The 26247-nt window shown below is 39.8% G+C and overlaps 1 protein-coding gene across 7 annotated transcripts in view; it reads left to right on the plus strand.

Moving 5' to 3' along the window:
- The window catches only part of Gpatch2 (G-patch domain containing 2), a 174974-nt gene that overhangs the window by 14783 nt on the left and 133944 nt on the right, over positions 1–26247 (plus strand). For 6 of the 7 annotated variants that reach the window (XR_007980596.1, XR_007980597.1, XR_007980595.1 and 3 more), the window contains exons 3-5: positions 169–230; positions 1814–1996; positions 2428–2507. Coding sequence is in view for 4 of the 7 variants with exons in the window: in XM_052201321.1 (XP_052057281.1) it covers positions 169–230; positions 1814–1996; positions 2428–2507 (325 nt within the window). In the remaining 3 variants the exon portion in view is untranslated. Of the gene's footprint in view, positions 1–168; positions 231–1813; positions 1997–2427; positions 2508–2633; positions 3100–26247 lie in introns of those variants that run through there. The other variant, XM_052201323.1, reaches the window with a different exon arrangement.

Genomic DNA, 26247 nt, shown 5'->3' on the forward strand with positions numbered 1-26247 from the left:
CTGATCGCAGTTGAAGTTTGATTTGAAAAAGAAAAGAAAACATCTTATTTTGTTTCATATCTTTGTCAGGCTCAGGCCTGTCTCTGGGCTGCTCTGCCTCTTTAAAGCTTGAGGACCCAGGGATCAGTTGTTTTCATCTGCTTCATTTGTCTGTTTTCCTGGTTGTAGTGACTCCAGCAGCCTCAGCAGCACTGACGCGGGCTTGTTCACCAACGATGAGGGAAGACAAGGTACTGAGACGCCGGTCCCTGTAAAGTCCATTTTGAAGCTGTGCATATTACTAGTTGTTATATAAGCTTCCAACAGTAACCCCTTGGCATTACAAATGCTTCCTTGCGACTGCTGTTTAGTATAGTAGCTGGTTCCTGCACTCCACAGAAGATGCCTGGGCTTCCCAACCCACTTACAAATTAGATCCAGAAAGGAGCACTTGCCACTAAGCTTTGCGTACTTCTGGTCTCCTTTAGCACGACGGACAGACATTGACTCTTATGCTCCTCCTTATTCCAAATGTTTGCAAAGCTATAAGCATACAAATGGATTTGTAATGCTTTGCCATTTTATTCAGTTATCACACTTATATTATCCAACTTATGTGTAATTAAATGGCTTTTATTAATTTGCTGTTATAAACCATTAAACAGAACTATCTTACATTGAGGTCTTTTTTATCCTGCAAAACTCTAGAATCATTTTAGACCTCAGTGCCGCAGTGTTTTGAGTGAGGTGTTGTGCTTACCTTGCCTGATTTCACTTATACCAGCTTCTCACCCATTGTACAGATCATAAAGTTGACCTAACCATATGCCTTAGTTGTATGTGGACTTATCCCAGAGGTATCTTAGTTTCTTAAAAATGCAATATCAAGTCCAGGAATAGTAGCCTATGCCCTTAATCCTAGCACTTAGAGGCAGAAGCAGGCAGATGATATCTGTGAGTTTTACACAAGCAAGGGCTACTTAGTGAAACCCTGTCTCAAAAAACACAACCAATCAAACAACAAGAAGAATGCATTTGCAGAAAGAAACAGAATATTTATTGCCTTAAATTATAAACTCTTAGCAATTTTATGGGAAAAGAAAAGCACAGCAATGTTGCCGGTGTTTCGCCCCAAACCTCCTTGGTAAGGAAAGCACATGAGAGCTGCTCTTCTCGCTCATGTGCACACTTTACCCGAGCGTGTTAGTGGAGCTGCTTTGGTAAAAGACTTGACTTCTTACCCAGCTTATAGATGTTGATATGGTCAAAGAAAATGATAAGCTTTAATAAAAAGGAACTTCTTGGCACTACAAGGTACTGGCTTAGGAAGAAATAGCAACAGTTATTGTGGGTTTACCTCATCTTGTTTGCTGGGGGCTCTTCTGTTACTCAGTTTACCTGGTTCTCACTTCATTTCATTTATTAAGAACTGTGTGAGTTCCCAAGTTTTATTTATTTTAAATGGGGGAACTAATACAGCTGAAGTGACTTTCTCCATGTTATAGGACAATGTATTTTTAATTCATCTATCATCATTCCTTGCCCAAGGTTTTAATGATTACTTAATTTAATGATTACTTACTTTTAACAGTATTGAATTTTGTAAGCTGTCTACATTCTATACTTGAACCATTTTTTTATATTTGTCTCCTTATAGCTCTAAATTATTCCTTAAGAGAAAGATAAAAATGTTGGTACTCCCTGAGGTTAGGTGATTTGATGGTTGTTGTAACAGCGTGCTAGGGTCCCCTCGTCGACGTCAGTGAATGCTTGTTGTTGCTGAAGTGTCTACTGCCATGATGAATCGACTCTTGGGTGGCTTTGTCCTCTCCAGGTGACGATGAGCAGAGTGACTGGTTCTATGAGAAGGAGTCTGGAGGAGCGTGCGGCATTGCTGGAGTCGTGCCCTGGTGGGAAAAGGAAGACCCAACAGAGCTGGACACCAACTTGCCTGACCCTGTGTTTGAGAGTATCTTAAGTGGCTCTTTTCCTCTCATGTCGCATCCTGGCAGAAGAGGTCAGTAGTTGTCCCTGAGTGCTGCCTCTCTTTGCTTGTGGCTCCTCCGGGATAGACTGACTGAAAGATAGAACAAAGTGGAAGCAGTGGAAACCCAGAATGCTGTAGAGAAGCTTGCTGGGCCCTAACCCCAGTACTGCAGTCCCCCATTTTGACAGCACCGAAAATGCTGACTCTTTTCCTGCACTCCTGAGGACGGTGTTACCAGGAGTGTGGATGGAGAGAGAGTTCTAGTGTGTGAATGTGAGCTAGTTAAGTCAGAGTGTTAGCTGGGAATTACCTCTGCTCTTTTAAGTATGAATTTCACATTTTCCCCCAATAATTTTCTTGGTGTTCACAACTATCAGTAAATTAGTTTTAATTCTCTGTTGATGGGATCTTCTGTGCCCCAGTGATCGCAGTATCTCCTAAACTGACTGTTTATTTCCCAGGGTTCCAAGCTAGACTCAGTTGCCTTCATGGAATGCCTTCAAAGAATATTAAAAAATCTGGAGGGGCTCCGCCTTCAATGGTAGGCATGCTCTTTTATTGAATTGTTATGTTTGGAAATGTTTCCATTTCTCTGGAATAAAAGTCACATCCTCATTCTTCATTTATATTCTAATATTATACTTAAAAGTAATCCATTTTTTTGTAGGCTACAAACTGGACCAGTGAGATTCCCCTATAAGCCAAATCTTCTAATGCTAATAAATTAGTTACGTTTTGAACACCTGGGGAATGGCATTGGAGGGACCCTGGCTCCTGTCTCTTCCCTGGAGGGATACCCTGAAGTGCGAGGCGAGCCTCTCTGATGCAGACCTGGGCTGGTTTTGCTGCAGGGCAGCAGTGAGTCTGACTGGGGAGGTTTCCCTGAGATGTAGGCTGGCCCAGGGTAGATAAAAACTACAAACTACTGTATATTTTTATATATTTTTCTTTTATGGTTTTTAATGTTGAATCTATTTATGTATTGCTTGCTTTGCCAAATGCTAACTAAAAATAGAAAGTTGAAAACCATATTTAACCCAAGTATTCCTTAATATTGCTATGACTGGTTGAGATTGTTTTAATATCTGACTTTTGTAAATAAGGAATGATACATTGCCATCCGTGGTTCATTTTAACAGAAGTCTCCTCTACCAGCGTGATTTAAAACAGCTGTGCTTTACTCAGGGAGCTTGAATAAGGCGATGGAAGTAATGGGTGAGGTTGGTAATCTATATCTTCACATACTTGGATGATTGTTCTGTATTAATCCTGTTATAGTTTTTCCTGTACTGCAAAAGTCCTCCTCCCTCTCACACAGCACAGTGAGGACAAACTGGTGAGCACTGGGGAATCACCTGCTCTTGTGTTTTCTGTGGTGTGTCTGAGCCCTGAAGTCCCAGCTGCTTCACTGGCTCGGAGCTTGATGAGGTCACTGATACATCCATGTGCTAACAGGGCTGCAGGACCAACCGGGGCTCACCATCGGGTCTAGCGTGAGAAGCTGTGCATCCTCTGGGATGGCAGCCATGTGTGCTGTTGAGGTTTAGAAATGCTTGTATAGCCAGGCGGTGGTAGCGCACGTCTGTAGTCCCAGTACTCTGGGAGGCAGAGGCAGGCGGATTTCTGAGTTTGAAGCCATCCTGGTCTACAGAGTGAGTTCCAGGACAGCCAGGGCTACACAGAGAAACCCTGTCTCGAAAAAAAAAACAAATCCAAAAAACCAAAAAAAAAAAAAAAAAAAAAAAAGGAATGCTTGCATAAGCTCATTTTTACCAATCAGGAGGGAAATCAAACATTTTCACTGGTGGTATAATTTTTACATTTCACTACTTCAAGCCATTTGAGTTTTTTAAAATGGTTATTTTAAAATAATTACAATTTTTGTAAAATTCCTATAATTGATAGTCTTTGTAGTTTAATGTTTTCATACAGTATGGTTTGATTGTCAGTTCAGCGTTTAATGATTAAATTAAATATCATTGGAAAGGAGACTTAAAGTTGACGTTGCTTTTACCTCGGATTTTATGTTCTGAAAGATTTAAAATTAAGTAGGAATGCCTGACAATGGCTGTGGGGAGACTGAAGACGACACAGTGCAAGCTGAGCCTCCTGACTTTTCCATGTTTAAAGGTGCAGAGATGTGCTTAGTAATTGTAGTAGGGATTTTTATACTGTGTCTCAGAGCAAAATTTTGTGTTTTTTTCTGAATTACAGAAATGCTTTTGTTTTGTATGTTCACTCTCATTAGATCTGAATAAGTTACTGTAGCACCCCAGCTTGTGAACTTTGCCTCACCAATCATGAATCTAGATGAGTGCTATCTAATTCTTGGCTCAGTTTTGCCCATTTTTATTTTTGGTCCACTGCTTTCTTGAGCATAGCTGGGATTTGTAGCCCATTTTCTAGGCTTACTGCAGCCTCCCTATGGTATTTTCTAGAAGCTGTTACCCTGATGGATAGGCTTGCTTCCTGGTGCTGATGAAACATGGCTTCCCCATAGCGCACGCTGACTTCCCGCCTAAATTGTAAAGAGGTGATTAGGCCTCACTTCGTGGAGATACTCTCTGTGCGTTACATGGAATGAGTGCATTAGGCCATGACATGTTCTCCTGGTCAGACCTTTACTGCAAACAGAGGACTCCTGAAGGCTTTCTTTCTCACAATCCTGAATTGTCCTTGTTTATAGTTTTACATACTGTTATTTTTTTTTCCCAATAAAATCTCTGACTTGGGTAATAATGGTAAGGTTTTCAGTTTTTGCTGATTTTTCAGTTCTCTGTATGTTTCTGCTTGTTGTATACATAGTTTACTACCTTAACAATTTTAACCTGCTGTGGCAGTCACCATTTAGGGGTATCTGTTATTTCTTAAAATAAGAAATTAAATTGATTTAGTGTAGATTCACACTGGGAAAGCCAAAGTATATTTGAGAGATTCATTTCATGGGCAGATGTCAACATGTGTAGCCCCAGCCCATTAATGAGGACAGCACCAGAGGCTCCTGAGTGGGGATCCATATTGGAGGGCTCTGTGAAGGAAATGACAGGGGAACCTCATGGGGATATGGCTGTTCCCAGGTGACTGTCCATACTCCACACAGGCTAATATAACACTGAAGGCTTTGAAGGTTTGGGTTCCTGTGGGTCTGGGGTCTCCATCTTCTCATCAGCTGTTGCTGCATAATGTTACGTGTGTATTTATGTTTAAATGTATATACTGTGTATTGCTGAGTCATGATGGGGAACTTATGGATAAAAGCACCAAAAAGGCCAAGCAGAGATTCTCTAACAAGCATTTTGTCCATAAGGCTCACTCCCTATGACCCTCTCATGTTTAGTAACAAAGACAGGCTCCACTCAGATAAAGCAGAGAAGTGTCAATAACCCAGGACTCAGTAGGTCATGCAAGGACACTTGGTTACAGGATCAGAGCTGCAGTAAGGCAGCAGCCTGTGTTCGTCTCAGCTGGGAGTGTTCACTTTGGAAGGCAGCTCAGAGTTTTCACTGCTGTATACATACCCAAGAAGATCTGCAGTTCTGAGTATTGCCTTTCAGGTTGCAAATACATTTTAGTGGGTAGATAATTTTTCAGATTCAGAATCTACAAGGAGGAACAAAATTTGAGTATAATTTTTGTAGAAAACAGTGGAATGGTAGAATAGTAGTTTTTAACCTGTGGGTATCAGATATCCTGCATATCAGATATTTACATCATGATTCATAACAATAGCAGAACTAGTTCGGAAGGAGCAACAAAATAATTGTATGCCTGGGGGTCAGCTTAACATGAGGAGCTGTGTTAACGCAGCGCTGGGAGGTTGAGACTGCTGTTGTAGAGTGTACAGACGGGGGCTCATGCACTGAGGAATTCACTTTGGCTCTTAGTATTACTTGAACATACATTGTAAATCTCAGTTTCTTGTTTTGTTAAATACAGATTATTTACTTTATAGAAGTGTTGTCAGGCTTTAATGAGGTTAAAGTACACTATCATAGGCTCAAGTTGGTCTTTGACACAGTATATAATAACAAGTGATACTTTCTATTGTTATTGCAGATAATAAACATAGCTGGTAATGCAACTTATATTTTTATCAGGAGTCCAAGTGTACAATTTGACCTTCAACTTTTCAATTCATATTTTATATATAATTTGACATTACCTTAATACAGTACTTTAGTTTATAGACCTTTAGGTTCCTTTTATATCATATTTGTGTTTGATATGACTTCTGCCTTTAATATAGTCTGAAGAATTGTTCTGAATGAATTTTTGGTTACCAAGTACTTAAGTCTCAAAAGTGAACTTCAAGCTCTGCACCCTGTCCCTTCATGCCTCCTCTGTCTCAGATCATCAAGCTATACTTTTACACTGTTTACGAGGTTTGAATCCAGTTTTAGTCCTTACGTAATCATGCCCATGTATATGTGAGATTGTATGTCTTGAGAATTTATTGTTGGGAAGAACTACTTGGCTGAGCATGGTGGTATAAACTAGTGATACTACCACTTGAGAAGCAGAGACCAGAGACTCAGGAGTTAAAGATCATCCTTGGTAAAATAGGAAATTTAAGGTTTGCCCTGTACTATATGAGACCCTGTCTCAAAAATTGCAAAAAGAAGAATTACTGCTGTTGTCTCATTAGAAACTCCAGTTTATTGGTACCCTGCTAGACAGCCTTTACTACATAATTTTTGGAGAATTGTTACTAATATGGAATGTGCTAGGGTAGTAGCTTGCTTTTAGGGTTTTACTCCTGTGAAGAGACACCATGGCCAAGGCTACTCTTTTTTTTTTTTTTTTTTTTTAAGATTTATTTATTGTTATATGTAAGTACACTGTAGCTGTCTTCAGACACACCAAAAGAGGGCATCAGATACCATTACGGATGGATGGTTGTGAGCCACCATGTGGTTGCTGGGATTTGAACTCAGGACCTTTGGTTAGAACAGTCAGTGCTTTAAACTGCTGAGCCATCTTTCCTGCCAAGGCAACTCTTAACAAAGGACACATATAGCTGGGACTGGCTTACAGGTTCAGAGGTTCAGTCTTTTATCACCAAGGTGGGAGCATGGCAGTGTCCAGGCAGATGTGGGGCCAGAGGAACTGAAAGTTCTACGTTTTCCTCTGAGGGCAAACAGGAGAAGACTGGCTTCCAGGCAGCCTGGACAAGGGTCTTAAAGCCCATACCCACATTGGCATGCTTCCTCCAACCAGGCCACACCTCCTAATGGTGCCACTCCCTGGACCAAGCATATTCAAACCACCATAGGTAGTCACCCAGAAGATAGAACCTGCACCCTTGACATGTCTAGATTTTATTCATTAAGTACTGCTCAGAATGATAACACAGTAATGAAGCTGGACTCTAGCTTGAGACTATCCTTGCAGCATGGCTCAGTAACCCTGCTAAAGGGTAGCTGTCCATTCCGCCACAATACCCTACTCTTTGGGTTTTTCTTTTGTTTTTGTTTGATTTTTAACAGAGTCTCACTGTGTAACCCTAACTGCATGGAACTCACTATGTAGTCCTGACTAGTTTTGAACCTTTGAACCTGCCTCTTCCCAGTTCTGGGATTAAAGGTGTTCACCACCATGCCTGGCTCAGAATATCCTACTCCTAAGTATTCCAATTATGTTTTCCAATTTGTGTTTTTTGAGGATGAGAGATTTTTAAATCTATTTTGTTTTAAACTAATGAATCATCAACAGGTCTAATATCCACTGAAGTTATTCAAATTGCAATGACTACAGAAAGATTGGGAGGAAAAGACTCATCTGAAAATCAGTATTATGTAAGACATGTGGTAAAGTTGAGGGCTTTGTTTACAGTGATTACAGTTGCTTGAAGAACAGTTTTTTGCTGATTAAAAGACCATGTAAGGTGTTTTGCCAAAAAAAAAAAAAAAGTGCTGAAGTTGATTTCTTATGTCTGCCTTTCAAGTTTAAGTACATGATCAAAGCCCACCCACATGTTAATCCTTTCTACAAACTGCCCTGTTCAAACTATACAAACTCACTGTTCATACAAACCTTGTGTCACTCAGGGCCGCTGCTGCTGTGATCGACCATGAATGACTGTTGTAGGTACTTCCTCTATGAGGTCATCTTGACAGTGACGGACGTCCTCTAAGTGTTTGTGATGAAGTTCTTAAGATCCAGACTGGGAATGAATATTTAGGCCTTTTACTGAGAAGGCTCATTTAAAATGGAATTGGTTTAGAAAAGGAATTTAAGTAACTAATTTTTCAGACTAGTTAAAGAGAAAAGTTTATGGCAGAAAATCAATCAAAAATGATGCAAAATAACACACCGCTGTTGTCTGCAACTGTATGTTGATTATAAAGTGAGTATTATTCAAGCCTTTCTAGTGGAATTGTCAGCAGCTGAATCCTTTATTATCATCTTTTTGCCTGAATATCTGCATTCCTGGAGCATTTTTGGAGACTTTGAGAATGTAAGTTTAGAAAGTTATATTCTAATTATGCTAATTATATAGTTCATGTTCTTTTCAATATTAGCTTGAGACCTAGGAGATTTCTTAGAATTTTTGAGATAAAATTGGTTCTTTATTATAAAAAAGTACAAATTAATAAAATGTTAATATTTCTTATACAAAATCTAGTATTGCCTGTTTGCTGTAAATTTTTTACTTTCATGTTACTTTATATTTTATATTGTAAAATTTTAGTGACAATAATTGATAATTAAAAATGTAAATCCTATAACATCTTATTAAATAGGATCAATATTAATACAGATATTCTTGAATTATATTTTAATGTGGATATACATATTTAATGGTTCATTGTAGTATACACATTTATTCACTTACTTGCATTTGAATGCTACATTCTCCATATGCTTAAAAACTCTTTAGGAAGTATATGCAAAAACAATCCATCATGATATTTTAATGGGACAAAATGTGACCACACATTTTTCCATAGATTAAGTACTTGTGCTTGCCTCCCTCCTGACTTAGTATAGATGTGGCTTCATATGTTTGAATTTAGGTTTGTGATTTCGGTATGGTGTGCCATGTGAAACACATATACAATGCTCAGTATGTCCTGGATTCTTTCTGTGTACTGTTTATATATTTAACACTATTAACATTCTATAATGTAGAATGTGTTTACATCTTAAACTGTTTTTCCTTTGATAAATGGAAATTAATATGATTTGAACATTTCTTCATATTGCTGTCATGTTGCTAATAAATAAATTCTCTTCCTAAAGTAGTCTTTATTTCTGTTTAACATATTCAAGTGTAAGTTATGTTGAGATATCTTTTATCAGTTTTCACTACGTTGAATGGCAACCACAATCAAGAAGTTTTGTAATCATAAAGAATTTATGGCTTGGAGTGGCTTAATAATTAGCTCCTGGTTCTTTCTTACCAATCTTTAAAGTCGTCCAGCCTAGAGCCTTCTGGTCAGTTTTTCTGCTCTGTTAATTCACTGTCTTCTCCTTCCTTGCAAGGAAGCACGTCTTCTCTCTTAGCGTGTTGCTACATTCATTCGACTATGATGAAATCTGTGTCTTTTGTTTCCTCTCTTATTTTGGAGTAACTTGGTAAGATTCTGGGACATCTCTCCAGGATGCTTTAGCTGATACCTAAAGGATGAGTTAGAAGTCAGTAACTCATGTAGGACAGAAAGTGGCAGGCATGAGGTATCTGCAGAGTGAGCTAGTGCTCTTTGACTCATGGAGGGTAGGAAGTGGTAGGCATGAAAGCATAGTAAGTCTTCTAATTGATACACTGTCTGGAGGGGTTTATAGCACAGAGTTGAGATAACCATAGCAAGAATTGATTGATCAGATGAGTAGATAACCGTGGAGGGGTTTATAGCACCAGCAGTTGAGATAAACATAGCAAGAATCGCATCATAGTCCATAGTAATCTTGTGAGCCATGTCATCCCTAGTGCATTTGGTAAGTGTAAACTAAGACATATCCGAGGTTTAAGTTCTACCCTATTCCTCCATTTGGCATGAGCCAGAGAATGGACTGAACCTTAATTCACCATCCGAATCTTCTATCTCAGTATGTGAACAATGTCCACTTAATCAAGCAGGATTGGTCAGTACTACCTATGCTAGATAGAACAATGTTACCAGTATGTATGCTCTAGCCTGGGAATAAGAGTGTTGTGGTCACCTATAGCTTTAATTTTAATGACTAAAAGTAACCTTGGCTGGGGAAGAGTAAGCAGACAAAAGTAGCCAGGATGATGGGGTGGGGCTGTGGAGACAAGAAGGCAGGACAATTGCAAGCCATGAAGGTTATTGCATAACATTTGTAGGCTATGGTGATTTTTCGGCCTTAACCTGTCCAGTGCATTCCTCAGACCACTCTTCCACTAACCACTAAGCTGGGGAAAGCAGCTTGCTTAGGCCTCGCACCTTTTCATTCAGGTTAGGAGCAAGAAACTTTGTAAGTGGTAGCTATTTAGATGGGACTTACTGTCCTGTTTAATGTTTAATCATAGTGATTATACCAAAAGTTAATGTGTAAGCGCTTGTATTCTCTTCTGCCCTTTTACTACTCAGATATCACACCATCTGCATTTAAAAAACATTCTTCTGTCACTTAGAGAAATGGCTTCAGGTTAATATTTGTTAGATATCTATAAACTTGTTTTTGAAATAGTCTCATGAGGTCTAAGCTGGCTTTGAACTTGCTATGAAGCTGAGGATGACATCTACCTTTCAAGTGTTTTACCACAAGCACACATCTCTTACCCTACTACCTTTTGGCTAGACTCCATGATGAATCAGTAAAACATGGGTTTTAAAAAAGTAGGAGGTAGCCCATGTTTCTGTGACTACGAATTCTTTGTGTATCCAGAGCTGGCATTGAAAGGATAGAAAATAATACAGCCTAACTCTATGACCCCAAGAAGTCAGAAGTTTAAAATGCTATCTCGCTTTGTTAGAAACTAGGTAAAAGGTCACATTCCAGAGCCTGCCCTTTGTTTAGATCAACAGAAAGGCCTTGAATACATGATCCTGGCCCCACAAGGTAACTGGAAGGTGGGCTAAGCTTATCTTGCTTCTGTAAACTGCTTACGCCATTACCCCTATACAGGAGTTCACGCAGCTATAGACATTCAAGAAAATAGGAAACTAATTGGTCCACTGAGTGCAGGCTCCAATAATTTAAACTGATTGGTCTAAAAACTATGGAGTAGTACAAATCCATTGGCTCATATTTCGCGGGCTCTCCATGCTAAGAAATGATTGGTTTGTGATTCGAGGGCTTTGTCGTAAACTTATAAAAGCTGTAGCAAGCAATTCGGCACTTGTGGTCCACAGTCCTCCAGCCCTGCGCAGTGTACGGCTGCGGAACCCAAAATTCTGGAATAAAGAAATCCTCATGTTATTTCATCAAGCCCGTTTCTCGCGAGTGATTTGGGTGTCGCCTTCTAGGGCGTGGGGTGCTGGAGCACCCTCGGTTTTTGGGGTCTTACAGCATGAGCTCTCCACATAGCTCTGGGATGTGGCCTTCACTTCTTTTTTTCTTCAGAATTCAGAGTGCTATGGCTATAGACATAATCTACCATGTCTGGCTATATTTAGGACTTAAGTTACATTTTAGATTTAGCTACCTAAACATGTTGAAGCCTAAGAAACCTTTGAAATATATTCTAAATACTCCTTATTTTTAAGAAATTAAGACTGGACATGGAGGTCCATCTGTAATCCTAGTGTTATAGAAGCAGAGGCAGATAAATCATGGGAAGTTCCAGGTCAGCCAGCCTTTTCAACAGCATGGTGAATGGCCAGCTAGGGCTATGTAGCAAGTCTCTGTCTCAAACCTACCCTCTTCTGCCCTGTAAAGAGATTCATTGCTGCTGACTGGTGATCACGTGATTCCACTCCACAAATGGATGTCTCTATTTATACCTGTTCCTGTCTGCCCTGCACAGTGGTTGTGACATTGTCAGAGTCCCTATTACTTTCTGTTCCTTTAAACCAAAAATCAGGCAAGTAGAAATGCTGCGTACATTTTACTTTTTCCAGGGTTTGTTCATCTCTGGTTTTCTGCTTTTTATGTGGCTGATAAAATTATTCTGATGGTCTATAAAACTCAGTTTTCTAATTTGCCTTTAGATATGTCAAAAACCTACTATCAGAAAAGTTCAAAAATCAGTGATGGGTAGAACACTTCCAAATAATATTTAGTAAGCTTTTTTTGTACTGAAATCACCTGTACATCCTCCAACTGAAGGTCAATTTGCAAAACCGAGGATTCATGAAGAAATTATTTAGACAGAAAGTTTCCCTTGTATTGTTGAATTAATGTATTCCAATCGGATGTTTGCTGCCTACTATTTAAGAAATGGGGCTCTGATAACGCAGAGATAGATCCAAACAGTATACCTCAGTTTTAAGCCAACAAAATTTATGTTTCTATTTTCAATGTTTGATAATTGTCATTACTTACGGAATAAACTGAAAGTTGGATGCATTTTTTGTTGTTCTGTTAAAGCATACCATCTTCTTCCTAGAGTTTCATGTATGGATCAGGAAAGTGATTGGAGATGATTTACTATGAAAGTGTTTCAGAAAATTAATAAATATAACTCTGAACCTGTAGGGGTGTGCTTATCTGTCAGTTATAATATAGTATAGTAACATTTAAAAAATATGTGCCAGAATTTTAAGGACTTCATATTAGCTTGGATTTCTAACATTAATCCAGATAACTAGTCTTTAAATTCAAAGATTAATAGCTTATTTAGTTTCATTTCCAAGTATCTTTGATAGGCTAATTCTTTTCTATTTTTCGTTCTGGGGATTGAACCTGGATCTCCTACATGTCGCACAAACACTGTACCAGCGACTTACATTCCTAGCTCCATTTGAATTTGTTTTTGTTTTTTTGTCCTTTTTTTTTTATTTTTATTTTTATTTATTTTTTATTTTTTATTTTTTTTGAAGACAGGATCTCAACAAGCTGCCTAAGGGAGCCTCTGTATTCCAAGAGCATCCTCCTGCCTCAGCCTCCTGAGTAAGTCTAAGCACAGCCCTGAAACTTTTCTAACTTTTTGATGCACAAATACATTTCATACCACTTGTTACATTAGCCAATTATGTTACACCTGACTGGGAAACATTGCATCTGCCTTATAACTTTAGCCACACAATCCTTGATTTAGTTGTATGCACAATGGAAGCTTTGGGTGTTTTTGATTTGCACTAGTTTAGGTTAGGTTTAGTCAATTAGACTTGTTTATCTTAGTCCTCCTGTACCTAAGTTTGATTAACATAAATTAATTTGAAAAGGGAGGGAGAGAAAGAAACAATTATTCAGGGAAGTAGTGGCTGTTACGGGATTAGTGTTGACCTTGACCTGGCTCTGCAGTTTGCCTTCATCTTCTCCACTGCACAGCTGTCTCTCTCTCCCCGCAGTCCTTCTCTTACCACCCGGGCTGTGCTCTTGTTCTCTTACTTGGTAGGACATTACTTTCCCTGGTCTCTTGATTTTTTTCTGGCTTCTAATTCTGAGACCTTGCCCCCGGCCTGGCCTTCCAGTATTGAGCCATAGCATTTGTTGTTCACATTCTGTAAACTTCACAATCTTCATCGCTCTCATCTGGCATGGCAGCATCTTGGCTCTTTATCTCCCCATCTGTCTCCGCCCACCCTTTCATCCATCTCTGGGAACCCGTTGGTTTTATACTCTTTATCATCTGCTTGTTGTGGTGTGTATATTCATTGACTGTCACCATGATAGTCCAGTTCTCAGTACAGTTTGTGCTTAACTTTTTTTTCTTCAGTATTGATAGTGACTGTGTCTGTCTCAGTTTTTAAAAAAGATTTTATTTATCATATGTATGTATATGAGTACACTGTCACTGTTTTTAGACACATCAGAAGAGGGCATCAGATCCCATCACATGGTTGTGAGCCACCCTGTGGTTGTTGGGATTTGAACTCAGGGCCTCTTGGAGAGCAGTCAGTGCTCCTGACCTCTGAGCCATCTCTCCAGCCCCATCAGTCTCATTTTTAAGGATATTTTCTATAATTGTCTAGTAAGGGCGCCAGTGTGATTGTAACCTCATTCCCATCCAATATTGGTGTCTAAGATCTTCAGTATTTACAGTTTAGCCATGTATTTCATAACAAATAGAGTAGCAGATTCTATTTGAACCTGTGTTAACAAGTTAATTGACTGCCTCGTGACAGATGCAGAACTTGTTGACTGTGTGACTGGGGATCCTTTTTCCTCCCTATAGCCATTTTACCTGTAGGGTTTCCCCTTAGGCCAGGACGGGCAAGGATGAGAGAGGCCAGCAGCTGTATGGAGCATTCCACAAACTTCCACTGAATCTCTGTGACTGGAATAACAACTTTCTGGGAGGTCGGTAGGGATAGCTCCTTTTGAATTTGGATCTTCACATTATCAACTTTGAACTTGTGCTGAAGTCTAGGGCAGCAGTGCTGATTTGAATTTATGGTCCAGGGAGCAGGATCTGTGATCAGGGTTTTAAAATGGAATTTTACAGCGCTGGAGAGATGGCTCAGTGGTCAAGACCACTTGCTGTTCTCCTAGAGTGCTCAGCTTTGAGTCGAAGCCACATGGAGGCTCACAGCCTTTGACAACTCCTATTTGAGGGCATCTGATGCCCTCTTTGGGACCCTGTGGGCACCGGGCACCTATGTAGGGCACAGACATACAGGCAGAAATAGCCATCCCTGGGGGGACATCAGACACCACACGGGTAGGTCCCTGTGTAAGTCGCGCTTCACCTCCAGTCGCAGCCTTTCTGGGCCTGATGCTTCCCTCCACTTGCTTTTGCACGTGAAGCTGAGCAGCAGCCTCACAGCCCCATGGCTTTTGATTTTCCATCTTTGATGCTGTTTTCCTTTTCCTTATGGCTTTTGTCAGCCTTTCAGTCAGGCTTTGGAAGAAAACCACACTAATACTAATTGTACGATAGATGGCTGTGTTGAATTTACTGTGAAGTTGCACCTAATGTCTGTTTCCATTTGATTATTTTAAGAAGTAACAAAAAGTCTGGAAGTTAGGTGTGGCATGCCACACCCTTCCCTATGCCATCCCTTCCACACTAGCCCTGCCAGAACCTCGCTGCGGCTGTGCAATTTGGGCAGGCTGAGAGATCACAAGCTACACTTAGATCTTCATTGGTGTAGCAGCATATTTCCAGTTATCCAGCAATTTGCTTTTTATATCAGCTTTATAATATAAATACTTCAATAAAAATCCTTCATTGCTGTAATAGTGTCTTACAGTATTTAGTGTTATTATCTTATTGCCAAATAGTGCTTTAATTTCTTTGTGAATGTCCTTCATTTAATACAAAGAGTCTGAGGTAGGTATCATTGTGCTTTCCATGTTATATACCAGAAAACTGGGCACAGATGCTGTGCCAGAGGCCCAGGGGCCTGGCTCGGTGAATAAGGCTTGACATGGTGCTATGAGGCACAAGGAATCCAGCATCCACAGAAAAGCTCAGTGTGCCTAAGCCCTTCTGACATAGGTGGGGAAAGCATCATTCTGGCTTGCTAGCCAGCCTGGCCAGCAGGAGGCACACAGGAAGGATGCACCAACCATAGAGTTCACTGGGAGACTCTGTCTTAAGAGAACAGGGCAGAGACTTCCTCAGGCTTGCATTTGGTAGCACACATGGGCACACACACTCACGCACACTAGATAAACAGACTTGTTCAGGATTATGGCAAATAGTTGGTAGCGCCGGGACTTAATTTCTGTCCTGGGCCACTCCTCAAGGAGGTAACTCAGGCTCCTTAGGCTTCTCTGCAAAAGCAAAATGCCTATATTTCCTGTTGATTTTATAAATCTTGGATGGGCATATAGGATCTCAAAAATAATGGATATTAACTATTTTGGCCAATTTAATCTATTAGGAAAATTATCAGTTTGTATTCGGTTGATGAGACTTCTGTTTTTGAAGGAACAGTATTTTTATCATGTAGATACACACCCATCAGAAAGCTTTTCCTCCGTTTTCCCTTCCTTTACTCAGGGATCTTCCTGGGTTAACCTGATCATAATTTGCACTTTAATCTTTTTCAGATTCTTTAGAAAGGAAGTTGTGATTACTGTGACTTTTTCTGTTCTAAGAGGCTGTGGAAATAGTCACGAGCCTTGGAGTAGCTAGACTCGCATAGCCTCACTTCACAGATAGATGCACAGGTAAGAGATTTCCCAGATACTGACAGAGAGACAGGACCTGAGTTTGGGCTGCCGGGCTCCACATTTTAATAGATTCAGCTTTTTGGGAATCTCCCTGTGCTCCTTGCTTCAGGTTATAGTGCTCTTGCTTGAAGGTTCACTCTTGAAACACCACAAGAATGAAATTAAATTTATTGTCCGATTGCATACGTTTACTTGATTAAAATCTAACTGGGTTTTCATTCTGAAGACAGATGCAGGAAATTTTACTGTTGAATGTTATATTGATCTTTTGAAATTTTATAGAAATAATTTGTCTTCAGCCAAAAGCTTGGCCTTATAGTCGGGAGCGCATGGATGTTCTGTCATTCCTGCATTCCGTGCAAGCCTAGGGCAGCAGGGCATATGCCCAGCCCAGGCTCCACTTTAGAAACTATGCCAACATCCAACAGATAGATAAAAAAAGACCAAGCAGGCACTTACACGATGACAGAAGCTTCTAGAATCCGTCCCTTCCACCAGGTCATCACCCCCATTCTTCCCTGGAATATAGTCTTGTGCTGTCTGCCCTTAGCTAAGTCTTAGACATGATGTCTGCTATTGAGATGCCTTTACTTTTCATTGGAACACCCTTAAAGGTGCAGCTGCCTCGCCAAGGTGAATTTCTTGTCCTCCGGTGTCTCAGTATTTAACTCTGCTTCGCAGTGTACCACTGTGAAGGACAGGAAGGGCACCACAGACAGTTGTGTATGGAAAAGGTAAAGGTAGCTTCTTCATCCGTACACATGCACTCTTTACATTGTCTCATTTCCTGTAGATAATTGTTGATTTTATTTCATCACTATGAGAATATAAACTTGTTTTCACAATAATTTATAATTAGGAATTTCATTAAAAGTGAATTAAGACATGAATATGTATGAAGAAATTAGATGTTCTAAACCATGAATATATGGCATCCCAGTGTCTTGAGTGAATTACAGACTTTACTCATTTCTGGGCCATTTGTTTTATATATAGATTAAATGCAGATAATTACGCATTTGACAGGTTATTTTATTACTTTGATATATTTCTAAGTACCATGTGCAGTTATGGGGTGATTATTGTTATAATTTGATTCATTAATAACCAAAATTATCATTTTTACATGAATTCATATTTGAAAGTTAGAATTTGTTTTTGTTTAAAGTCAGTTTTACTGACTTTTGCCTTAGTAATGTACTTTTAAATTTGTGGGTTTTAATAATTTTAAGTTCCATATTAAACATAAAAGTATGACTATTTTTAAGTCAAACTATAAATATTGGCTTCTGTAAGGAAGCATGAATGTAATTTATACCTGTTTTACTTAAAAAGCAATGAATTAATTTTATGCATTACATTGATGTGTTATGTTTAAGATTTATCTTTACTGTTTATAGGATTCTTTGGTAACATCCACAGAGCATCTAAATGTTTGATAATTATTTGACTATATAGTTGAACAGTTCAGCAGAACTCCATAGCTTATGGGTAATAAGTGGTTAAGTTTCTTAGTAAATATTTGCCAACTTATTAAGATTCATTGAGTAAAAGAATAAAATTAAAAGTTCTAATCTAATGTCATTTTTGAATGACCGTTTTTAAAGTTGTGTGTGGTTTTCCTCAAAGACTGCACGTTTCTGATTCAAAGTCCATTTCATTTGCTCTTCTCGGCTGCCCCAGGAAAGCACATCTCTCCTCTATGGAATGCATTTTATTTAATTTTATAGTTTTTATGATACCATATATTAGAGATTGCCAAAAATATAGAAAAATTTTAGAGAACATTTTTGGATTTGATGGATTACCCCTGTTGAAAGGGAAACAAAACACTAACTATTTCTAACCCTGCATTATTTACCGCATGGGCGGTTACAGCTACTTTCAGCCTCATAAAATTAAAAGGGAGAAATCTGCCAACTGTAGCAGGACTGGATTTAGGAAGAGTGGTACAGAGCCAAAATATTGCTACAGAATTAAATGTCAAAAATCTTCTTTAATAGTAGATATATAGGTCACAGTACTTGGTTATGATTAATACATTTAATCTAAATCACAGAAAGGTGCACCTCTCCCTTTCCATAAAATACAATAGGACACAAATCAGTTTTACTGTAGATGGATAACAATTGGAAAATAATGCATCTTCCCGCCCAATAAATTGTCAGTTATACCTTTTAACTAAAATCAATTCATCATTCCAAAATTTATTACAATTTCTAATAATAAATCTCCTCAAATGTTTATTCATTTGGCTTTTGATACATTTGTGCCACTTCTGCTATGGTCTAATGTTTTCTCTTTTGATTCATTGTAAATTAGAAAATCTATTTTCAGTCAATTTTCTAGTGAGGAAGTTAAAATCTATAACCCCTGCACCTTCCTTGCTCTCCTGTGTACATTTAATACCCTTGAGCCTGAACTTAAATGCAATCCAGGACATTCTTTTCAGTAGGAGATTAAAGGACTTCTCAGCATAACTTGCAGGAAGGCTGAGGCTTCATGAGATGAGTGCCTAGAAAGTTGTTAGATGACAGTTCCCGTTGATTCATTTTGAACTGAGGTCTGTGGGTGTGCCGTCAGCTCATGTGAAGTGTTCACAAGGAGACAGGATCTGTTTGAATTAGGGTCAAATACTGATCATAATTAGAACCTATTTCTCAACAGCATTAACTCAAACGTGCCATTTCAAGTGAGCAGAGCTGGCGTGTCTGACCCATGTCTTGTACTGAGATCTTCTCATTATTGTCATCTCTAGTTTGGCTGCACGCTTTTATTTTGTAAATCTGTGTTTTTATATCCTGCTTCATAGTCCATCCTAAGCTTGAGAAATCATCTGCTTATTCTTATGGAGTCTCTCCCAGGAATGGAGGTGTTATCCTCAGAGGTCTCCTTCTGTGCAGTATGGACACTTTCCAGCTTTGCTGTCTTAGACTGCACTTGAGTCCATTTCCTGACGGCGCAGCGAGCAGGAGCTGGAGCTGTGCACTCAGAGTCCTTTCCTTCTCCCCAGCACTCCCACGGTGCTTTCAGATAGAACTTGAGAATGAAAGCAGGGATTAGCTTCTCTCACTCATTCAATGAAAATGCATCTGTTCCCAGCAGTCCAGGGCTGAGTGTCAATTCTAAACTCTTAAGCTTACATGGAGTTCTCCAGCACCTTTTCAGAATGGTTATTGTGAGGAATGAAGATGGTATTAACTAATTTGACTGAAACCTGTCACTTACTGGTGGATTGGTGTAGTTGCAACCCTCGGAGATGATACATGACTGATATACCAGCTAAGGAACAATAGTCCTGTGGTCAGAGCAGCCTTCTGAGAACTCAGTATTTTGACTAACTGCATATTAACATGAATATTGTACTACAGAGATCAGACTTTACTTGCAAGTCTTTCTTCCTTTCCTTTTTCCTTTTTTATTTTTTAGGGGTCTTCTGTTACTGGGGATTGAACCTAGGGCTCACAGGTCAGAGTCTCTTTATCTCAAAGTAAAACATTGAATAATATCTGTGAACTTAAAAATTAAATATTAGGAACTCAATTAAAAATTTAATATTTTGATAGTCTTTAAAATATATTATTCATTTGGGTTAACCAAATTAATTTCTATATTAAAAACTACAAGTTTTGATAAATGCAGCTAGCTATACAAGCTTTAATCTCTGACTTCTGTGTACTTCTTAATTTGTTTTTCTTATCACATTAAACATGAAAGTATATCAAACCATGTTCTTTCAAGTAAAAATACATAAATATCAAAAGCTTGTGCCTTTTAAAAACCAGTAATAGTTTTTATTAGCATATATTAATATACTTAATATTTTCATTATGACATTTTCACACACGCGCGCGCGCGCACACACACACACACACACACACAATATACTTTGTTCAGTTCACTCTTATGAATCTCTGTTGTCCATTCTTCCCTGCTAGACCCCATTCTGTTTTCCTGAATTGGTTTTAGTAAACCAATGAGTTTTTAGTGCCATTTAGAAAAGCACGAGTGACTTACTAGTGGCTACACCTCAGAATAAACCTACCTCTTCTCTGCAGCAGCTGTTAGTTAACTGTCGATATAGCCTCAAGGAGAGGTAGGGTCTTGTGAGCACCTCCTCCTTAGCAACCTTTTAGGGAGGAGCAGGCCATGTGGCTCTAATGGAATGTTGACCACGCCCAGCCTTAGGCAGTTAGATGTAATCACAGAGCTCAGAAGTGCCAGGCTATGACATACCTGGAACACAGCGCTCCCCAGCACTCCATCTCACCCATCAGTTCTCAACATCCCTGATTTAGAGCTGAGCAGTCAGCAGGCACTCCTTCAGCACTCTGCTGTGTTCTGAGTTGCTGTAGTTACCTACTCCCCTGTAGAAAGAAGCTGCTTCGACCAGAGCCTACAGCAGCACCAATCTATGGATGTACGCATAGCCCAGCAGCCACTTTGTTGATGCTGGGGCCCTTATCTAATTTATGCATGTCAAATAGAATTCGTTCTCCCTGTGTCCTTGGCATTAGGCCTCTCACTTCTTCCACATTTATATCCTATGCCTATCTAGTTGCTGTGTCCTGAGTGTGCCTGGTCAGCCTCTACTGATCTACCATTGTCACCATGCAGAACTGGGGTACAGGTTTGGAAATGCCCCTCTCAAGATCCACCCAAGTTAAAACATTCTCTGAAATCTGTGCTCACCCTTGAGGCATCACCCTTCCTTCAGCCTGATCTCCTGCTTTCCTACTGACAAACTACTGTAGAATTTCTACAATAATGCAAACAGCATAGACCTGAGAAGACAGGACGATTCCTTCCATGCCATGCTTTCCTGACTATATGTTGTTCACGGAGGGAGCATCATTGCTCGGAGAGCAGATGACAGGAGTTCTGTTACTCCTTCACTTCAGGCACCTAGAGTGCAGGTATCTAAGGGCACAAGGCTAAAGAGCCACTCATAAGGACGAGCTTTGGGAAGTCTCCACACACTGGAGCACACACTTCCTGGGTCAGGTGTTCAGATACAAACCCTTTAAAGAACTGTTCTGTCTGGAAGAAGGGATACAAATACTGGCTGAATCCTTCAGTGCACCTGTGCCTCCATCAGCATAAACTACAAATCAGGACTTGACTGACATACTTCTTGGCCTTGGCAGGATGGGGAGATGAGTGCCTGCATGGTGGAAGTGAACTTCAAATGTGTCATGTGAGATGGAAGATGGGAACTAGACCTGCACAGTAGACTTCCCTTGATCCCTTAGGGAGAGCTTCTCTGTATAGGGCGCACAGTTTTGTGTCATTTCCTGAAAGGTGACTACAGAAGTATTGTAACAGCCAATTGGAAGTTCAGATACTTTTCTGTCAAGTTATTACCTCTGTCTTCTTTGTCCTAATTTGAATCTATGTACCATGGCATTCAATTGCTTTTTCTTTTAATCATTGAGAGTAGAATGAAAGTTAATGTTTCTTTTCTGTGGGATCAGGAAGATGTGTTCTGATTTTCTACTTGTAGAAATGTAACTCTTGTCTTATCTTTGTTAGAATCTGCATTGAACAATTCTTGGATCTTTATCAAGAAATATTATTTAGTTCATCCACATAAACATTAAAGACCAAAAAGACCTCTGTTTTTCATATATTCAACAGTGTAATCACTACCTCTAGTTGTATGAAAAGTTGGTATCAAATGACCTATATATATTATATACAATATATAATATATATTATATACATATTTGTTTTTCTGCAAACCTGTTCAGGTATACACTTCACTATAGTACTAGCTGTTACAAGCATAATTGTTTTCCATGTATTAGAACTAATGAACAAGAATCATTACATGTGCACTCATTGAGGGCCGCACTGCTTCCTCATGAGAGCTAGCCTTGTTTGGCTTCCCTTTAACTTTCCTATAATACCTGAAAAGGAAAATTGATTTAACCTGTACATTTCTCTTCCTCTTGGTTAGACCATCTTTTAGAACAGTGGTTTGCTTATAAGCAAGTAAGCGGTGCTTCTGTGTGTTTTGTTAGATGCACAAGTCGAGTGACTTTGATTCTGACAATCTGGTATGTACGCATGCCAACCACAGCGCTCATGGCCACCTTCTCCTGCCATTTCCTGCTCCATCCTTCCCACGCTAGGAATGTTCCCAGGAGCTCCCCATGGTTTCATGTCTTATTTATTTTTAATCTAAATTTCACGCCCAAGGCGAGCACTCTACCTTGAGCTACAGCTCACAGCCTGGTGTGGATCTCTAACAGGAAAAAAGTTCTCTTCAGGACCACTTCTTAAAGAGCTTGACTAAAGAGATGGCCACTTTTCAGGTGAAACTAGGGCTGGCACTCTCAACAGGAAAGCAATTGTGCAAGGTGGTGTGTGGCTTCAAGTAGACCCAGGAATTGTGGCTTTGTAGATGCGGTGGTGACTTGAGACACAAGGTGGGAAGGGGCAGGTACTGGCAAACCTAAAGGTTCGGGAAGTTAACAAGGGCAGTTGGCCATTCTGGAAGGTTTGTCATGACTCAGTGTGTCAGTTCACATATGTCATACCAGAGCACCTTCAACTAGTATCACCCAGGAATACAAAAACGACTTTGTCTCCAGAATCGGCCCCATGGAAAGGTCTCTTACTTCATGGCGGCCTGATTATTACTGAAAGTGTCTCAACGATGTGCTTTCAGTTGAATTCATGTAAATAAATAAACCGCTGGTCACATCATTGAATTCATTTTCTTTGTGTTTAGATTACATACTGTTAGATTTATATACTTACAATAAAATAATTAATTTATTCTTCCCATTAACTTGTTACCTCTGTCAGAGAGGAGGGTGCGGAGTTTTCCATTGAAGTCAGTTGACTTTCCACTTTCAGGTTTACCTGTGGACAATGTTCTTTTAGGGAGTTTTAATATCTTCTACCTGTTCTGTACAATGACCTGTATGGACGACGAGGACGACGACGACGACGACCCTGAGTACGTGAAAGCAGCTGTAAAGAAGGGATTCCTGCGTCCAAGAGAGATTGCATTCTGAAGGGGATTAATAATATGATTTGGAGTCTTTCAAGGACTCTCAACAAATTGGATTAGTTCAGTTAAATTTGATTTGAATGAATGAATGTATGAATGAATAAATAAATAAATAAGTAAAGGAACTCTTTCTCCTGAAGTGGCTTCCACCGCCGTGTTACAACAAAAGCGAGGACAAGCTCTGTAATGTGTAATGTATTGCTTTAGACACCAAGAAGAGAGGTGGACAAGTCAGAAAGGAGTCTCTTACCACCCATTAAAAGAAGTTTAAATGTGCTTCATAAATAAAAAAAGAAAGGAAATAACCTTAATTCTTTTCAATGGTGACACCCTTTACTAGTCACAATAATTCACAAAGCTATATGTGAAAAAGTTGACATGGATCAGAGCAGGTTCCTGATGGGTTCTGCGATGTCATCTTTGACACAGTGTGGCCCAACTGTCACTACAACTGCTGCAGGTTGTGTGCTGTAAGGCTGGCTTTGATGCCAGGATTGTTTGTAAGTTCTCTCACTACTTTCTGCCTTGATTGATGGTTTGTCTTTCCTGTTCATGTCCTGGCCTGGTCAGCATGTGCTACCCTAACATCCAGTCAGGGCCTCACCTTGATGCTCTGTAGACTGTCTTGGGTTTTTCTCTCCACTCCAGCTTCTTCTTGGCCTCCATTCAGGTTTCTCTTTTTCCTATCTTCTAGATGACTAACATTCCCTGACTTCTTTTGGTCTTTCTTTCTTTCTTTCTTTCTTTCTTTCTTTCTTTCTTTCTTTCTTTCTTTCTTTCTTTCTTTCTTTCTTTCTTTCTTTCTTTTCTTTCTTTCTTTCTTTCTTTCTTTCTTTCTTTCTTTCTTTCTTTCTTTCTTTCTTTCTTTCTTTCTTTCTTTCTTTCTTTCCTTCCTTCCTTCCTTCTTTCCTTCCTTCCTTCCTTCCTTCCTTCCTCTCTTCTTTCCTTCCTTCTTTCCTTCCTCCTCTCTCTCTCTTTCGCGCTCTCTCTCTCTCTCTCTCTCTCTCTCTCTCTCTCTTTCTTTCTATTAGAATTTTTCTAGATCTTGTCTTCTGTCACCACACTTGGAACTCCAGCCTCTCCAGAGTGGCAGCAGCTCTTCTGCCTTTCTAGGAACAGTGGGCACAGGACTGCCTTCTTTACAGCTGTTTTCACATGCCCAGGGTCGTTATACGTATAGGTTGTGGCACGGGACCTTCTGGTTTCTGAGAACCCACTGGTTCTCACCATATGTTCCATCTCACTGAGAGACAAAAACATCTTTGTTATATGGGCTTTTAAACACTGGGTAGGGAGCATAGCTCAGCCCTCCACCACTGCTTTGGGAGAAGAAAAGTGTAGTTGGAAAGTACCACCATCAAGGTAGTTCTGGTAAGAGATCTCTGCTGGTCCTTTATCAAACCAAGAAACACTATTTTTCCTTCCTCAAATCTCAACTTCTTTCTGGTTATTTCCACAAGATTATCATGCAGATATGACTTGGTTTAAAAAAAAAAAAAAAGCATTCCCACCACCACCTCCTCTCTCAGTGAAGATCTTATGTAGCCAGAACTGTAGCTGCAGGTGACTCTGAACTCCTGAGTGCTAGGATTACAGGTGCACGCTGCTGCTACTATCAGACATACAAGTCTTTTCTTGAAAGATGATACATTTCTTGTCATTTTTGGTTGTTTCTTATCATATTTAAAATGAAAGTCATCATTGAGCTCAAGAATGAACACATGTTTATTACATAGCCGTGCGGGACGTAGATGTGACAGCTCACACAGGCTATGTTCTGGCAGACACGTTAAATGTATTATGCTTTGGGAGCTATCACCAAGGTCATTTCTGCTGTGCTTTTGACCGACTGTCTTTCTAAATAGTACTTTATGAAACATAATGCTGTTGAGGAGAATGAGCCATCGTGGAATCCAGGAACTACCTTTGAGATGCAGCTTGCAGCCTGCGGCACAGGGTGTTTGTTCTCTCTCTCTGTATGTCCTTCCTATGACCTCTTTCTTCTTCATACATTTACTGTTATATGCAGTTACCCCTTATCTGCTCTGGTTATGTGCTGGGATTTAGCCTTCTTTGAGGGGTGAGGGACTCCTTTCGGACATCTCTGCCTCTCTTCTTGGTGTCGAAAACAATGCTTTATACATTAGAGAGCTTGTCTTAGCATTTGCTGTAAAAAACACAGTGATGGAAGCCACTTACTGTGTTCATCTTAGCTTAGAGTGCCAGGGTATGGTTCATCATTACAGAGAAGTGGCAGAGAAAGAGGTTGTCTTAGCTCAGAGTGCCAGGGTATACGCCATCATTGTAGACAAGTTGCAGAGGCTAGAGCATGAGACAATATATGCGTCCTTATACAGAAGCAGAGGGACAGTTGATGGACGCATGGCTGTGCCCAGCTTGTTTCTACCACTCTTATTAAACAGCCTAAGGCCCTAAAACCCAGGGAATGGTGCCACCCACAGTGGGCAGCTCTTCTCACCTCGGTTAGCGCTGTCCTGACGGTACTCTGTTAGACATGACCACAGCCCCTACTAATCTAGACAATTCCTCCTAGATAGTTTGAGATGATACAAAGTTGACAATTATAATTAACCATGATAGAACTAAACATATTATCATGGAATCAGCATGGGGTTCTTAGGAACATTAATCTAAACTTGTTTGTAGATGTTTCTTTGTGGAAAAACCTGGGCAATCCATTTCTAATTCCAATGCTTAAATCAAACACAAGTGAAAATAAAAGGTTTTAAGTTCTGGCTAGATTATGAAATGGTGAATCCCTGTGTGAGTGTCATGTTTGAGATTCATGGACAATTGTGTCAGGAAAGAAACCTGTAACAGACTTGGGCTGAGGTGAAGGCATTTGAGTAGATTTCAGTGTAGGTAGGTAATAGAGAACGTATGAGGAGTTTCAGTTGAGGAAATACCTGGTCTCGTGACTTAACTTCTAGTCTGGTCTACCTGGACAAGTGTTAGTGATGAATTGTCACAGAAAAAGAATCAAGGGAACATATGTTCCTCTCGGCTGCCCACCTCTGATTCTGTGTTAACTATGTCACCACGCTGT

This window comes from Apodemus sylvaticus, chromosome 12 (genome assembly GCF_947179515.1).
Source record: "Apodemus sylvaticus chromosome 12, mApoSyl1.1, whole genome shotgun sequence".
NCBI classification, from domain to species: Eukaryota; Metazoa; Chordata; class Mammalia; order Rodentia; family Muridae; genus Apodemus; species Apodemus sylvaticus.